General features: G+C 42.7%; 1 protein-coding gene across 1 annotated transcript in view; it reads right to left on the bottom strand.

The window, feature by feature from the left end:
- Positions 1 to 349: 349 nt before the first annotated feature.
- The window catches only part of GABBR2 (gamma-aminobutyric acid type B receptor subunit 2), an 862687-nt gene continuing 844517 nt past the window's right edge, over positions 350 to 18519 (bottom strand). Inside the window, exons 18-19 of the mRNA XM_075921529.2 lie at positions 12804 to 12921; positions 350 to 2877 (exon numbers count right to left, since the gene is read on the bottom strand). Coding sequence (XP_075777644.2) covers positions 2712 to 2877; positions 12804 to 12921 — 284 coding nt within the window. The 3' untranslated portion in view covers positions 350 to 2711. The remainder of the gene's footprint in view (positions 2878 to 12803; positions 12922 to 18519) is intronic.

Here is an 18519-nt window from a genome sequence, read left to right as displayed (position 1 = left end):
CCCCAGATAACCTAGGTAAGCATCTTGAGGGGGGAAGGGGAGGTTACAGATGTAAATGTCTAACTTGGTCCCTCACTATTTCTAGTCTCTTTGGTGGATATTCCAAAGGAAGGTTTGTGAAAGGGATATGGACTAGGTTTTAAATTTCATGCATAAATACCACCTAACATCACAACCAGGGCTGAAGCAAGCAGACCTATTACGTCTTGGTGTATGGACACTCAGATGGTTAGTATGCATTTTTTCTTTTGCATCTTATTGCAAAGATGTATTATTGTGTTCTGGTCCATCCTTCTCCAGAGTTGGTTCTGTTTTTCCTTTAGGGTTGAGAGGAGATGGACTCACCAAGTTAGATTTTCTATATTTTATTCATAAAAACAGATTTGCAACATTTTTTTAAAAATTGATCTCATGCAGTATAAGGGTATACAAGAAATTCCTCATTTACATTTTCTTCTGGCAGTTCCAGTCTAGTTTAAAGCATTTGTGCACTAACATCATTGGAAAATGCCATTGGGGCACAGCCTCTTCATAAATTTACAGTACTGTTTTGCTGCAGTATAAAAGAACAGAAACATTAAATAGCTATATTCACTTGGTGGTCGTGTTATCTGCAGGAAATTAAAAAAATGTCATGGGAAAAACTACAGTATCATTGAGACAAAGAATGTACTGCATGGTTTAAACCTAATAAACGGCACACAGTCAGTATTCACAAAGTTACAGACACACACACACACACTCACCTCCATCAGGCCAATACTTTTGAATTTTTCCTGCTATTTTGGATTAATATTCTACAGCGATGTTTGTGTATACATTATATACAATATTGTCCTTTTCTCTTTCACAAATTAACAGATCCCATTTAAAATAAACCAGGCCCTGATTAAATTAATAAAGCAAGAGAATACTGTCAACACACATTGAGTGACAACATCAATGCTTAAACAGAGTAATGAATTCTATTTTACCTGTGTTATACTTACATGTTTTTGTTCTAAAAGCTACAGGTACCTCCATAACCTCACTTACTGTATGTGCCAAGTGAAATATTTTTGTGATGCTCCTATTGGAAGAGTTATATTTATGGTTATTTTTGGCTGTGTGGTGAAGCTTTTTGCCAGCTTGTCAAAGCTGCAATTAAGTCCCTCAGTTAATGAGCCTTCTGTACTGTATAGCTACTGAAAGCTTCCCTTTAGTCAGCTCTAATCTGGAAGTGTTTGTGGACTATTCACTTCAGAGTGTGTGAGGTGGGCAGGCATTGGTTCAAGACAACCAAGTGTATCACGAGGCACTGCTGCTACTTTTAGTTAGAAAATATTTTAATTGGTTTGAGAAAATCACTGGTCTTAACAACTATCCAAGGCAGTGATACGTCACATCACCAATATACCGGAGAATCCTGTGGGATCAGACCTCACTTACAGTCCATGAGCTTCTCTCTAAGATTGGTTCAGTTAGAGCACCTTACAGTTATAATGCCTTAGAGTAACTTTGCTTAGGGACGTGGCACTAAGGTATGAGCTCAGAAATGAAAAATTATCAGCCTCTATCAACAGAGAGATTAAAATTCATGCTTTTCCACACGCTTATTTTTCATATTCAAACAAAATGTTCTAAGGGCTAACTTGGTTTTTGCCACCTATTACCAGTTACAACTGTCACACACGCCGGTACCAAGCAAAGGTAGTGTATATTATTGTCTATGCACTCTGCAGAAATTGCCTGCAGCCGCAAGGTGCTGTGCCCTGTTCCCCCCCCCTCACTCCCCTGTCCACTAAATTAATATGATTGTAATTATGTGTGGCATAATTCAAACAAACTGTGAAAATCAATGCATCCTGTGACATGAAGATCCCGTCCATCCTCAGCTTCTTGAGTTAGCAGCCCTATGACGTTTTCTCCCAGCTTTGTCTATTACGGTCAGTAGTGTTTATTTTGAAAGATATGCAGAAAATCTGTCAAAAGGAAGTCCCTGATGGTCAACACGGGAACCTGGCAATCACCACATCTAATCCCTGGAGAACTGTAAAAAGCTCTGACTCAGAACAGCAACTCTGTAGCTGGTAACGCCTCAGAGCTGTTGCTACAACTTCTGCTTCTGCCCTATGTATAGTTTGTAGTCACAGGGGGACCTTGCTATTAGCAACACAGAGTCTCAATCGCACTTGAGGGGAGGAATCATTTCTCAAAATCCTCCTTTCCCACTGAAATGAAAACAAGCAAGACTAACCAGTGCAGAATGCGTCCAACAATTTAACACAACTTTTGTAAAATGAAGTGTATCTATTTCAATAAATGTTATAGCTCTACTGTTTTATTTTTCTTACATGGACAGTATTAGTTCCATGTTTTCAGCAGCCATGTAACAGTGACAATTGAGTGTTTTTTTAAATTGTCTCATTTTTTGCAAGATTCGTATTTCCCAGCCTCCTTGTTGCTAGTAGAAATTTGGGAAGAAATATTTTCAATTACTTCTTTGTGAAGAAATAAAAACTCCATGAATAAGGCTACAGATCAAACTCCAAGTATCTCTTGCTCTTGCCTTTCCACATGAGTTACACTGGTACTCCCATGATGATGGCCTTAGCACGAGTTTCTCCGTGTGGTAAGAGCAAATAGTATGTTTATAGCAGAGTTCTATGTCTGATGTTCCGTCCAGTCATTGAGTACTTAAAAGCAGTTCAGGAAGCTCTGATCTCCCATTTCTACAGGCCAGAAACCATCACTCGAAAAGATGGTGGCACGTGTCTGTGCCGAGGACTGGCACTGGGGCTTACGCACGGACTGGCACAGCTAGCATCAACTCCTCCTATGGATGGCAAATAGGCATGATGAAGAATGGGTAGTTGTAAAGACAATCGGCGTTGTATACTGTAGAGAGAAGGAAAAAATATGTTAGCTAAAGAGGAAACCTGAATGCATGAATTCTGTCAGAATGGTTTCTCTCTCTTCTGCTATTATACAGAGGGTTAATGCCAGGAACATTTCATTTGCTGCTGTCGAGATGTACTACTGCTGTTACCAACTGCCCTTTTGGGAGTTTCTCTGACAGACTGGACAAGACAAGAGAATCTAATGGCTTGGTCTAAGTATCCCACAGCCATCTAAAATTCCCCACTCTTTTGAGATTAAATGTTAGACTGCTGATGTTTGAAAAAAAACCTTTTGCTTGCAATAAGGATAAATTAGCTAACAGAGCACACTCCTATATTGATTTACCACCATTCTGAGGTCTGGATAAATAGCCACTGAATGAATGAGTTCCAATCTATGTATAATTCCAATATTTTTGAAATAAAAATAAAGAAGTCAGTTTTGCACATCCAGCTAAGGCAAGTAAATGCATACAGACATGTGGATCCTAGAGATTTCCATCTTTTCATAGAGTTGTCTACCTTTGCGCTTTGGGGCCAATCCAATGTGATGCTGAGTGTCCCCCAAAGCCCACTGAAGTCAATGAGAGCTGTGTCAGCCCTCATGAAAATAATCAAGCCACTTACGCTTAAATCTTTATTTGAAGCTTAGCTTTAGGCATTCTGTTTTCTTACCAGACTAGTTTTTATATCACAAGACTGTTTTTTATATTCCCACCATCATAAATGGCAGACTGAAGAGAGACACTGAAGAGTGAGGAGGACAGGGAGTCTGAACTAATCTCTCCTCCCTGAAGGAAGAGGTCCTTCCAGAACAGAGCTGAGGCACATGAGCAGTCTGCTTTGTGGAGTGCCTGTGCTCTTTTTGTACTGTGGATAAACTATGGTCTTCAGTTTTCAGGGCTGTCAATCTAGCACCTTTCATAAGAAACAGAATTTACCTAGGGCTGGTCTCCATAGGAGATGGTATAACTATTCTGGTATTGTTAAACTGCTATAGCTATACACTAGTATCAGTCCCCATGTAGACACTCTTGGTGCAGAACAAGAGTGCCCTTCTTTGGCTTAACTTAAACCAGAGGTTGGCAACCTTTGTCATGCGGCCCATCAGGGTAATCTGCTGGTGGCCCGTGAGACATTTGATTTTCACTGACTGTGACCACTGGGAGCTGTGGGGGAAATGTACCTGTGGACAGTGAATGTACGCAAAATATCTTGTGGCCCTCCAGCAGGTGCCAAAATTGCCAACTTCTGGTTTACATCAAGGCTGTGTCTACATTGGCATGATTTTGTGCAAAAACATGCTGCCTGTCTACACTGGCGGGGAGTTCTTGCGCAAGAACACTGACGTTTTAATGTATGAAATCAGTGCTGCTTGTGCAAGAACTATGATACTTTAGCTCAGGAATAAGCCCTCTTGCACAACTGTTCTTGCACAAGAGGCCAGTGTAGACAGGCAACATGAATTTCTTGCGCAAGAAAGCCCGATGGCTAAAATGGCTATCGGAGCTTTCTTGTGCAAGAGAGCATTTACACTGGCACGGCTGCTTTTGCGCAAAAGCACATCTCTTGTGCAAACGCACATGCCAGTGTAGACACTCCCTTGCGCAAATTCTTTAACGCAAAAACTCTTGCGTTAAAAGTATTTGTGCAAAATCTTGCCAATGTAGACGTAGCCCAATTGCAAAGCAACAATGTCTAAACTGGAAGCAAGCATTGTTATATCAAAATATGAGTGTCCACATGGGGGTTGCCAGTACAACCAGGCTACGTCTACACTGGCATGATTTTCCGGAAAAGCTTTTAACGGAAAAGGTTTTCCGTTAAAAGTATTTCCGGAAAAGCGCGTCTAGATTGGCAGGACACTTTTCTGGAAAAGCACTTTTTCCGGAAAAGCGTCCGTGGCCAATCTAGACGCGCTTTTCCGCAAAAAAGCCCCAATCGTCATTTTCGCGATCGGGGCTTTTTTGCAGAAAGCACTACTGTGCTGTCTACACTGGCCCTTTTCCGGAACAGTCTTCTGGAAAAAGACTTTTGCCCGAACGGGAGCAGCATAGTTTTTCTGGAAAAGCACTGATGATTTTACATTAGATTGTCAGTGCTTTTCCGGAAATTCAAGCGGCCAGTGTAGACAGCTGGCAAGTTTTTCCAGAAAAGTGGCTGATTTTCCGGAATAACTTGCCAGTGTGTAGACAGCCCTTTAGTACCTCTCATTCACACCCTACAGGCTTCCCAGGCAGGCAAGTCATGACAGAAAAGGTACTCCTGAATGCTTGCTTGTAGACGATATAGATTTGCATTTGTTGTTTGTATGTTATGCTGTCAAATGGGGATGGAGTACTAGTCACACTTTGCTCTGCTCATGAGCCAAAAATCAGTGACTATGGAGAACATAAGTGCAAATAAAATGGTCAGGTTATATAGCTGCTGCATTACTGTGCTGCAATACACAGACCAACATGGGGGCGCAAGTGATTGTAACCTGCAACCCCCTGGTCAGACAGACTCTACTCTAAATTTCAGAAAGTTCTTTTAAATGTTTTGTGAAATACAAACCAACACTGTTTATCAGGATACTGATGGCATTATATCCAATGGATTAAATTAAATCCGCTTATTGTTACTACGCTATTCAGACCTGCTATTTTGGTGGTGTCAAATGAATCATGCCCGTTCCCAAGGACTGAAGAGGTGGCGTGTTTGCTGCTTCCACGTGCTGAATCCTTATTAGTTTGGTTTTGCACTTTTTAATTGTGTTTATGGTGCCAGGGTCAATTCGAGAATTGCCAAAGCTTATTTTCCCACCAGTGAAACTGCTTACTTTGAGTATTATAAACTCTTCATTAAAGAGCTATTTGAAGCTATTCCAAGAGACTCCAGTTGCATAATAGAGTGAATGGGATTTTTCACCCATTTAAATGTCAGCCACACCACAGACAAAGTGTTTTTAATTGACTATACCAATGTTGGCTGCCGTGGGTGGCAATTCTGCTTTAACTGTACTTAAAATTTGTTTCCAGAGGGGTAGCCCTCCAGAGGGGAGATTAGAATAAACCTAACAGTTTATGGAAAAACTATCTTGAAAAATATCTAGCTCATAGTTTGAAAGGACAGAGGGGTAAAATGTCTAAAGAGAAGGTTAGCTATTTTCTATGAGAATTGTATTTCACCAGCTGTGCTTTTCCCTACCTACAACTTCTGGCCGGAGCCTTTCATGATGACTACTCATGAAGTGCTTCAAGATGGCTACATAAAAATTGAGATTCCAAAATTAGTGGATGTTCTGAAAAGGTACGGGTGTTGGTGTAGGAGAGTTTAGTATTTTAGCATCTATAGATTACATTGCAAACCCCTGTCATTGCTAGAGCTAGCCAATGGACGATAATGTAAGTACAATTCATACTGAAGTCAATTGAAGTTTGGCATACAGAGCAGCTACAGGCCAGGGCAGTGTATGATCAGGAGTGGTGGAAATGCCCTAAAAGTGCGTAGGGGACACAGGAGTCCAAACCTTGACTCAGCTGCCTGAGCCATTCCACCACACTGCAGTCCAGCCACTGCACTCTCCCTTCCCCCCGAGATCCCGCTCCCACACCAGCTCTTCCCCCCACGACCCTGTCCTCTGATACCTCCTCTTTGCTCCCTCCCGCTGGCGTTTGTCCTTATGGCGCTTACCTATCTGTTCTGTTCCCTTGGTATGGGGAATGGAACATAGATGGGTTGACAGGTCTGTATGGAAACAGATTATTTACATTTATCACTGAAATTCTAGCAATAGTGTAGGCCCAATACTGGATAGGGAGGGTAGAACTGTCAATCACGAGGTGGGGAAGAAGGAAGCCTCTGTATAAAAAGATTTCAGGATTGTTATTCTTTGTGTCACACTGACGCCCAGAATGGCTGTGTTAGTGTGAAGCAATGGAAAAGAGCTACAAGCCTGGCTGAGACCTCTGTGTATTCATACTATCCCCAGGCTGAATCATCACTGGGTTTTACAGTCTCTTACCATTCAACTGTTAAGTTCTCAGCTATTCTAAGTTTAAGAAGTATAGTAGAGAGCAGAGTTTAGCTACAGTAAAACATGCCACTGTGTCATGCCAAGAGTCTACCCAAACCAGCGATGGGCAACCAAGACTAGTCAGTGGCCCCATGAGTGGCCCTCCTTTGTCTCTGTGGGCTACAAGCTTGAAATCCAATGGTGGGCAACATGTGGCCTGTGGCCCACTGAACTTGCTCCTACATCACCTCTCTGCCCCTTTTCCTTATGCTTCTTGTGTACTGGGACACTGGAGCCCCGCACTTACCTACTCCTCCCCTTCCCTCCCAGCACTTTCCTGAGCACCATGAATTGCCTGAGTCTCGCCCCATCCTCAGTGCTCCTCCTCCCTTCCTCCCTGCCAGAGCTTGAATGACGGTGAATTGCTGATTTGCAACATTCAAGCTCTCGGAGGGAGGGAGGAACAACTGTAGGGGCAAGGCATGAATCAGCCAATTCATGGCATTCTGAGGGTGCATCTATACAGCACCCCTACTTTGAAATAAGCTATGTAAATTGTGTTACGCAAATTGCGTAGTTTATTTCAATCTTATTTCGAAATAGTTTATTTTGAAATTTGATGCTCTCCACGCAGCCCCAAATTTCAAAATAAAGCCCTATTCTGAAACATCCCTTGTACCTCATGCAATGACGGGTAAAGGGACATCAGAATAGTAAGCCCATTATATTTTGATATAACAGGCTTGCTCTTATGAGACAGAATAGCTATTTAGCAATACCAGAGGTATAGCTCCACAGTGTAGAGGTAGCCTGAAAGTGCTGGGAGGAATAGGTAAGTGTGGGGCTCCAGTGCCCCGGTGTGCAAGAAGAGGGGTAAATGCACAAAGAGGGGGTTCCTAAGCCACTGAGTGGAGCCCCAATGGTCCACATGTGACCCATGGGCCACAAGTTGCCCATCACTGACCTAAATCATTGTGATACTGGAGGTAACTCACTCAATCAGCTCCCTTTCTCAAGAGCTAATTTGCATACTGCTGTCTCATGGGTTGTGTGAAGGAGACAGAACAGATTATTTTGTCCAACTGCCCCACTTATGTGCCATTTGTCACAGTTCTTCAAAACCATGCACACAGTACAACCCCCTCCCCCTCCAATAGCCCCACAAACACACAACCCCTTACGTCAGCACACATCTCTCATTTGCCATCTGCATCACACAACCCACACACAAAATGACCCCAAATGCACATAGCACCTCACTTCAGTACACATCCCTCATCAACAACTGTACAAATCAGTGCAAATCTCTCAGCACAAACTCTCCTTCACCCCAGCACAAATCAATGCAGTTTGAACCAGCGTGCCTGTGTGCGCGTGTGCACACGCACACACACGCGCGCGCACACACACACGCACACACGATGTCAAACATCACTCTGAAAATTAGAATATCTAAGTCAGTGTGAAGTGGTAGAGGCAGCTACAAGCATGGTTGGGAGCTCTTTTTGTTTAGAATATCACCAGGTTCAAACATCACTAAGATTCACGGTCTGTTAGCAACCGATTATTAAGTTCTTAGTCATTTGAGGCTTCCCTCATCCCCCATGGCTTTATGAATTAAACTGGTGTGACAGCACTGCTTTCAGCTACTACTTCAATAAATATGTTCTGTATATGAAAAGATGAGGTATTCACATCTTACAAGGATAATGAAATACTTTCCCCTCAGTAACCAGGGTGAGTAGGAGTTAACCAATAAATGTTAGCCAGTCCAGCAGATTTTAAAATGCTTAACAAGATTATGAAAAGAATTGGCTGAAGCACTCTCTGAACAATTCATGTGGATTTTTAACAAATTTGGGACATGCGGAAGTTCTAGAGGACTAGGAAAAGAAGAAAATGTTGTGCCAATATTTAAAAAGAGAATTAAAATAGGATGGACCCAGGTAACTATAGCTTGTTCTGTCCTTCAGTAGAACCTGGGGGGTAGGGGTGGCAAGCTATCTATATAGCTTTAAGATGGAACTTGTTACATTTACAAACAGGATTATGTGACATAGTTGCCTATGACTGCAGGGGACTGGAGTCTGAGTTCCATCCCTACGTAAATGAATAGGTATTTGGATAAATGATCTAAAGCTGTGTTCACAGGGACCAGCTTTCCTTTAGAAATATGGACTTAACCCCTAGTAACTGAAGAAAAATTGTTTTAATATTCTGATTGAAAGTAACGTAATCTAAACTGCACTCATGAGTTTTAAGTGGACGAACTTTCTGCAGTGATCAGTTTCACACATGCCTACAACTGGTATTCAATTAATATCTCAGAATGCTGCTTTATGATGAAGGGTCAGATTTTTAATTATTCAAATATATTGGTAACGCTGAGGGGGAATTTAAACTAAAATTCCTCTTTTTTGCATTGAAAAACTTCAGAAATTGGAGTGCACTGATGATAAAAGAATGTGAATTGACTTTTCATTAGTACAAAAAGAAATGAGTTGTCATTTTTCAAAATAAATGGTCCTACTGTCTCTTAGGTTTGCATGGAGAGGACATATTTAAATAGTTTAATTCTAAGTTCTCACAGTTGCCAGTGCTGCTGCTATGCACTCTGGATGGTGCACAAGGGCTGGCTGGAGAAAGGCTGGGAGGAAGCTGACCCCCAACCACGTCTCTTCCACCCGAGAATCGAACCCTTTTGAGAACATGGAATCAGCTCCCCATTGTGCCTAGAGCCTGGCAATTATGACAGCCACCCTGACTGTGAGTTGTTAAACTGGTGGTTCATAGCAACTTTACCAACTTGAACCTTCCATTCACTTCTGAACAAATTAAAGAGCATTATTAAACAAAAAGACACATACTCCAAAACTGAAGCTGGGAAAATAAGCATGGACACATTAGAAATTAAATACTATTTTTGGACAGTTCAAAGGTTATGTAGGAAATGGTCTATCTTGAATTGTAAATAAAAAATTGTAGACCCTTAATTCCAGAGCCTAAAAGGTACACTAACCCTCTCTTTAGGCACAGAAGGCTGTGAAACCTATATAGCAAAAGCTGTTTCACAAGTACAAAAAATAGTAGCATCTCCCTAAAATAGGTGCAATGTAGCACTAACACAAACATTTATTCTAAAATGAAAATAAAAGACCTTTCAAACAACACATGAGTTTGGAAAACTGAAATTTTAGTCCAGTTCCTTGGCCCCATTTTAGCTGCTTTAGTGCCTAAAACTGCGGGAAACCAGTGAATTTGCACAGGGGAATTCTCATGTGAAAAGAGATGAAGGCTCCATACCACCTCTTTTGTGCATTCCCCAGCAAGTAGGGTCAGTGTGTTACTCACACTCCTTTGTGTCTGATTCACAGAGGATATGTATCTGTTACCACTCAGTTTCAGAGCCCCCTTTTTAACTTAATCTACAGAAACTCCTTTTCACCTTTGGAGGACTATAGTATCAGCCATGATATTTGCTATCATACAAATGTAGGATTCAGAGTGTGCCTTCACCGCTTGACATGCATGATTTGTAGGGTGACAGCAGCTGTGAGCAAAGGATGGAGCATGTTATATCCTTATTCTCCACTGCCTTGCACTTTGCATAGCCAATTAAATCTATGCAAAGAGCTACCATTTTGATTTAGGAGCACTTCATTAAGTGCTTTGCATATGTATAAAATGACTGTACAAACTGCAAGGCAATGAAGATTCAAGGCCATTACCGCATTTTCCCCTGAAAGAAGACTGCTGCATCTAACAAAATGGTAATTTCTTTTCTGCTTAATAAACATTAGGAGTTCTGGAATATTTGTGTTTGGTTATTTTTCATGACCATGGATGCTGGAACAATTTGTATAGTGGCGGGGGAGGAGAGAGGGGCTGAGAACCGTTGAACCAATCTGTAAACTCTGGATACAATGGAAATTACTTTAAACCAGGGCATGGGACAGCACCCTTAGCATTCCTTCCTCCCACACTTATGTTCATGATTAACTCTATCTTTAATATAACAGTGCTAAGTGGTCATGGTTGTATAATAATCACACTGCAGCATGTTTTGTAAAGGGGTTGAAATGGCAAAGGCACCTAATATCCCTACATTAAGGGACACCAATCTCACCAAATCGTGTGTGCATCCTCTTTTAATGCAGGTCTTGTTTTTATGAATTCAACAAATATTTTAGCTGATATATTCTTTCAGGTGAGTTTAGGTCCCTGTGGACTTTCTTACATCAGGATACTACAGGTATAACAAAGTCCATGTTTCTGTTGATAGCTGTCATCATGTAGCATAAGTTACATTAAGGATGGCTAGAAGTACAGATCTCACTGATAACTTTATACACCAATGCATGTGCATTTTTGACAACAGAAATTAAATATGCTACATCAGATCCTGCAGTGAGCCAGATAAATGTTTGGCACATGTGTGAGACACAATGGTGTCTTGCTGCTATGTTTTTGTCGCCTTAGCTCCCAATCTTGGGGGCTATTGGAGGCTGAACTGGACTGCTTAAACTTGTACTGGTTGATAGAGGTTCCCAAGGAGCACTAGGAACGCTCCCTATCAATCATATGGAATCTTCATTTGTTGCTTTAAAGGAAATTTTGCATCTCTATGGCAGCAATGCAAAGGGGATTTACAGAAGGGTGAGGATCTGCCCACCTGTCAAACACTGGGGATCTCTGCAGCAACCTAGACCTAAATTCTATGGCAGAGTCTCTTGGTTTCTGAATGACAAACTGGAAACTCTGAAGCAGCTTCAGGTAAATTAAAAAAAGTAGGCTGTTTAATTGAATGTTAAATAAATACTATGATCAGATACAAATCTGTTGTTTTATTTATGTTAATACAATATTCAATTTCTTTTATATTACATATATTTTACTCTTCCCTTACAATTTTCGATATGTTCTAGTTTTTTTGTATAAGCAACACACAGCCTTAGCGAAGCCAATGTAGTCTAGTGCACAGAGTTTAACAATGAGTCCTGGGTTCTATCCCTGACTCTGCCACAGGACTGCTAGGTGACCATGGGCAAATCATTTAGCCTCTCTCTGTCTAGAGCTTGTCAGCTGTAGTAGGCAGTGCATCTAGGAGAAGGAAAACTCTGATTCCAAAGCAAGAACATCAGTTCTGACCAGACAGTTTATAAAAGCTGTGCCAATCACTCAAGCTCTGTGGGTCTGCACTGCCTACCCTGGCTACTGGGACAAGGCAAAGAACCACAAAATCTTACTGTAAAAGGGTGAAAGCTGGGGATTTTGGCAGCGAGGCAGAAGATTTTGGGGAATTCTGGAAGGATGTGAGGCATGGGCAATGGTTGAAGAATGTAGGCCAGCCACATGCGGTGGATATTTCTGCCTAAGTGATCAGCAGTGAAATAGTTACCAAAGCTGAAATTTAAGCAATCATCGTTAGGCTTCAGGGTAAAAATCAGTTTGAGGTGAATAACAGCATTCATCCCAATCTTTCTAACTACTAGCTTGGCTAGCTGCATACATGATAATAAATCTGATAAAATATTTTCTACAAAACTTTGTTCCATTGAAAAAAAAGTATTCAGTGGAAATGTAGAATTTGAAAAAAATAATTGGGGAGAAGGGGCTATGAGGAAAGTTGGGCACAGTCACTGAGACACCTCAAGTATTCTGCAAATATTGACATGAAATTTGCAAGTGATCAACTAATTAAAGAATATCAAAATTCAAATGCACAACTGGCCTAAATTAAGGTTGCACACAGGGAAACTCAAAACCTCTCATTTTCTAACTTTTGCATTCTCTAAATAATGCTTGACACTTTTTGTGTAATTTGTATGTAGATCAACATGGTAAAACATTTAACTCTACAGTTAAAAAATGTACTCAGTTCCTCTATGTATTTACCACTAACCTGTTTTCAGCAATATGCTACTTACTGTTCTGGAGAGTTGATGTCTTCTATAGGATCTTTGCTTGTTCTGGAGGATTCTGTTGTGCTCCACTGTGCTTGTGGATTTTGTTCAAGGTGATTTTTCAAAACCGCTTTCTCGCCATCTGGATGGGAGGGGAGTAAATGTTTAAATTGCATTTACTAAGGTGAAATGAAAATGTATTTTAAATGGTTTCCTTTTGATGTGTTCTAATGGCCTGGAGTGAACCTTTCCACGCTTTCCAGTTCAACAACATCTCTAATTTGCAACTCAGCTGCAACTCAGCTTTTTTCTTCTTTCCCTCATTTCTATTAGTGCCTGCTTCCAACTTTACCTCTCTTCCTTCAGTCCTTTCTCCCTTTGTTTGTTTACTCACCAATTCCAATGCTGGCTCAGTCCTCACATCTTTTTCATTCATTCCCTGATCTCAGTGGGCCCAGGCACCTTTGAAGGAAATGAGGGTCTATACTGACTTCCCTTATTCTCTTGTCTTTCAGATCTGCCATATTCCATTCCATATTCCAACAAATACCATTGCTTCTCCTCTCTTATTTACTAATATGCCAGTAACCCTTAGAAACTCCATCTCCATCTTCCAACCCTCTCTTTAACCCTCTTCTAAAGCTTGCAAAATTCTGCAAAGAAGAATTTGACACAGTCTGGCAGTCCCTTTCATTCTCTCTATCTTTTCTCTCCTTTCTATGCTTTTCCCAAATCATCCAATTAATCACCTTTTTATTTCTTTCTTTCCGTTCTCTTGTTTTTGTACATCTATCCATGTAGCCCTTGATGGATGGCACATGGAAGAAACTGAGAAGGAAAATGTTCCTCTCCATTTTGGTTACTGTCCTGGTATCGATATGCATGCAGTTTAAGGATGAAGGTATTTTTGCTCTGGTCCCAGACTTTAGTTCTTTTAGTTTGGTTTCACCACTGTATTGTTCTATGCCTAGTACTCCTTATCTTTACATGAGAAAAGCTGCCCTCACTTCATTTAAACCTTTACTTAAAATATTTGTAAAGCCTATCAGTATTGTTAATTCTCAAGGGGAATAAGTATGCAGCCTTTCCAAGGCTGGATTAGGCAACCTGGGGCAGTAGTCTGACCCTAATTAGTGGAACCCCAAACAGGTGGAATGTCTCTAATCCAGCAGTATATGGTCTGGCAAAATCTGAGGTCTGGCATGATTTGAGTAAGATGGATGTCTGTTTGTTGTGGGCGTGGCCGAATTTCCCACAGTCCCATAAAGTTTGTTTACAGCCACCAGTCCTAGCTCTCAGTGTTCTATGCTGTAATTTAGCTCTAAATTACCCCATTTGTCTTCTGAGAGACCAGCAAGTACTAGAAGTGCGGGCAATGCTGCTAAGCATAAGCATAGTTTTTTTTATGCTTTATCTATGTATCTCCTTGTGCTAATACAGTAAAATTGTGTAACAACACAAACGCTTTGTTATAAAGAGAGCTGATCAGCGTTGGCTTATACAGGATGTGTCAGTACAGTCACACATTATTAAGCAGCATTGCAAGCACTGTCCAATTTATTCGCCTTGGTGAAATAAAAATAAAGTGACCCAGTTGCTACAATATTGACAAGGTTCTCCCCTTCCTCACCCCCCCCCCCCCCAGTGTTTTGGCAAATTTTCTGGTTTGGTGCCTATCTAGAGAGGTTCAACCTAAAGTCCTATTCACCTTTTCTCCCTGAGGTCACTTACATAATACATTTTAAAAAATACATAGAAGACTGATCTGTTTGGTATAATATGGAATTAAGGGGCCTTTAACGTGTTAATATGTAGCTGTTCCCAATGGGACAGAGGCCATAGGCAGCCCTTAGCAAAGATGGCCACTGATTCTATTCACTTGCTTCTTACATCTTTGCCTCTCATGGTAGCACTGCAATCTGACATTTTCTCTGAGGGCAGCCTGGCTTCACACCCTTTAGAATCTTTGGGAGACAGTCCATGTACTGCCCTTGGCAAAGATGGCCACTAAATCTCACAGCAAAGAAGGAGAAATGACAGTCATTTTGAGACAGTTGTCTTAACAGCGAGTTTAGAATAATGCCGTTTTGAAAGAGAACAATTCTTGGTCAGTTCTCTGAAAGAGAGATTTTATGTGCCAGTCAGCCCTGTTGAAGGAGAAATTTGCAGTCATGAAGAATAATGACAAAAATTACCCTTATTCCTAATTATTTCTCTTTTTAAAACTACTTGTTGTGCTAAATCTACTCAACAAAGATGGAGAAAGGAGAAACTGGAATGTGTATATATTGAGGTCCCTTCCAGTTCTATGATTCTAAGCGTACACAGTGAACTGTAGAAGGAACATAATTTGGCATGTGTGCACATGCGAATGTAGAGGTCAGGAATTTCAGGGGTGTGGACGGAAGAAGGTGTAGGGCAGGCAGGCTAGGATAATGGAGGTGTAGACTTTAGTGGGGGGTGGGGGCAGAAATTGTTGATGGGGGAAAATTCCAAGAATTTGGTAAGTGGTCAAGGGCAGCACTCTTTCATGATATTAATGGAGGAGATGAGAGGACTGAGATTGGATGTAGACAGCAGCTTGGAGTAAGGGATTAGGGTGAAGAAGGGGATGTGGGATCTGGGAGGGAATTTGGGTGAAGGAGGGGGTTAAGACTAGGGTTGCCAGGTGTCCGGTTTTCTATCAGACAGTCTGGTATTTGCGCCCTCTGTCCGGTAGAAAAATTCAGAAAATACCGGACATGTACAATGTCCAATATTTTCTGAATTTCCGGCTGGGCACCGGACGGAAGCCTAGCGGGGGTGGGGGAGTGACTGGGAGGTGGAGCTGCAATTGGTGCTGGGAGCCCTGTGGTCGCGTGCAAAAGCCAGGCGGGGCAGGGCGGGGGCAGCGGCTAAGACTCCCAGCCACTCCCCCCGCCCCTGCCTGACTTTTACTAGTAACTAGAGGGAGTGCCTGCCGGGGGCGTGGCCTGTTGGACTCCAGCTGTGGCTAGTGGTTGCACCCCCCCACCAGCTCTGCTTCCCGCCCCCTCTCCTCCTGTCCAGCCCCTCGGGCCCCCGATCCCACCCCAGCTCTGCTTCCCGTCCCCCTTCCTCTGCCCCCCCTCCTCCCATCCAGCCCCTTTGGCTCCCGATCCCCCCCAGCTCTGCTTCCTGCCCCTCCTTCCTCCCAGCCAGCCCCTTCCACCCCGATCCCCCCCAGCTCTGCTTCCTGCCCCACCTTCCCCCCAGCCAGCCCCCTCCACCCCCGATCCCCCCCAGCTCTGCTTCCCGCCCCCCCTTCCTCCTGTCCAGCCCCCCGATCGCTCCGCCTCCCGCCTCCCTTCCTCTGGCCCTCCCTCCTCCTGTCCAGCCCTGCGGCCCCCGACCCTCCCGACAGCCTCTCCTCCCACCGCCCTTTCTCCCAGCCAGGCCTCCCCTCCCGACCAGTCCTTCCCCCCCACCTCTGCCCATGATCAAGTGTGTCCGGTTTTTTGGGTGGGTCTACCTGGTAACCCTAGTTATGACCTAGAGCAGGAGACTGGGGTGCCGGAGGGGGTATCAGGTGTGAAAGGGAGTATGGGTGCAGGAAAGAATTCTGACCTAGAGGAGGCGGTGTAGAAGAAGGTGCAGTGCCTGGGAGGGGGGGTTGTGACTTGGGGCAGGAGTGCAGGCTGGGGTGGGATCGGGGGTCCGAGGGGCTGGACGGGAGGGATTTGGGTTGTGACTGTGGATAGGGGATTGGGATGCAAGGTCTAGGAGGGGGTTGTGACCTAGAGGAGTGGTGTAGGAGGCAGTGCAGGGTCTGGGAGGGGTTATGGGTGCAGGAACAGAGGTGCAAAGGGTTTGGGTTACCTGGGGTCAAGGTGGAGGAGCACGGACAGAAGGTTGGAGTGAGGGAGAGGCTGGGGTGTCAGAGGCAGACTCTGATAAGGAGGTGCTTCTCTGGGCAGCTCCCAGCCAGCCGCCCTGCCCAAGAGGTTCCTAAGCCAGGCTCCCTGCCATCCATTCTCCCACAGGCCACTCAGAGCAGCTGCAGGGGCCATGTGCTGCTCTGAACGTTGCAAGCCCAGGGGTGGTAGGGGGCAGGGGTACTTCACATGCTGCCTGTCTGGCAAATAGGTAGCCCCCATTGGCTTGAAACTGGCCAGTGGGAGTTGCGAGATTGTGCTGGGGCAGGGGCAGGGGCAGGGGCAGCATGTGAACTCTCTCCCCCTAGCTCCTGGGCTTGCAGCATTCACATTGCTGCTCTGAGCAGCGTGTGGGGACAGAGTAGGCAGGAAGTTTGGCTGAAACTCCCACTAGGTAGTCGGCTGGATCTGGTGGCTTGGCAGGCTGGATCCAGCCTTTGGGCTGTATTTTACCCACCCCTGCTTTAGCTGATTTGTGTTGCTCTGACAATGCAGAGGAGCTGCAAATGTAGTTTAACTACCAAGTTACTACTTGGCTTGTTTTGTGCTCCAGTGAAGTGTAAAGGAGCCACAGTGAAGCTGGACCAAATATTTAAAACAAGATTTAAGACTGATGTACATATCCTCAAATCTTCAGAAATATCAGATGGTTATGTTCTCTTTCAGTTCCTTGTTGACAGTTCATGTATAAGAAGTCTAATAATTGGGAAAGGAAAGTCCCAGACACACAAAAAACTTTTCTAAAATGGAGTTAAGGCTGGGAGTACAGATCAGTAATTTAGGCTAAAATGATATTTCGGGGATGCATTGTAAACCCATGAAATTCAGTCAAGTATGAACTTGAAAGAATCAAAAAATTTTAACAGACAAAATATGCAAATAACTATGCCTATAGTAGAGCCTTAAGGGAAAATATGAAACATTCTAATTTGTTTTTAAAATCAGTGTAATCTAATTTGGTAATGCAAGCACTGATCTATCTATCTATCTATCTATCTATCTATCTATCTATCTATCTATCTATCTATCTATCTATCTATCTATCTATCTATCTATCTATCTATCTATCTATCAAAATTGTATGGTTATTGAATTGTGTTGCTTACAGGGCAGAACTAAGGTAGTTTGACTGCCTTTATTGCATATCTTTATAATGAAACTGGTTTATATAAGTGGCCCATGCTCTACTCTCACTCTTATGAAAGTGTGCTTTTTGTGTAAGGATTTCTTGAATGGACAGAAGCAACCCCTCATTGGATGACCTTTAAGACAGAGGGGGCCAGATACTTAGTGTCAAATCACCTAGCTCCACTGACTTAAGTATAGCTATTTTATTTATACCATCAGAGGACCTGGCTACAGGTCTTTTGAACCAATTAGGTTTAAGTTTAGCCTAAATAAAACAGATTTTTGCCGCAACTTGCAGCTTCATATGGAGTCTCTAAGGCTAATTTACAAAAATGGCGATAGAAATTTAATTCCTTGGACATCTGGAAATAAGGGACCGACCATTGCACTATGTACAAAACATTTTCCTCTCAAGACTTATATTCTCTGCAAGAAAGATTCTGTAGATTGGAACAAAATTTGTGAAGGGATATTTAAAAAATATCCAGAATAGTAAACTTCTAAACTGAGTAATTTTAAAATTCACAGAAATGATTGGATCCCAACATTGTTGGCATGATTTTCCTTCAGCCTAGAAATGCAACTTGCAGGCAGAGTCTTTAAAATACCTATAATTGGACAGGGCAAATGTAAGGGAGTTTTGTGTCTATGCTTTCTGAACCTTACCAAATCATCTTAGTCTCAAGATAACATCGAGACCAGTGATTGCTCTACTAGTG

This window comes from Pelodiscus sinensis, chromosome 2 (genome assembly GCF_052426305.1).
Source record: "Pelodiscus sinensis isolate ZL-2025 chromosome 2, ASM5242630v1, whole genome shotgun sequence".
NCBI classification, from domain to species: Eukaryota; Metazoa; Chordata; order Testudines; family Trionychidae; genus Pelodiscus; species Pelodiscus sinensis.
This window is presented reverse-complemented; position numbering and strand designations above follow the sequence as displayed.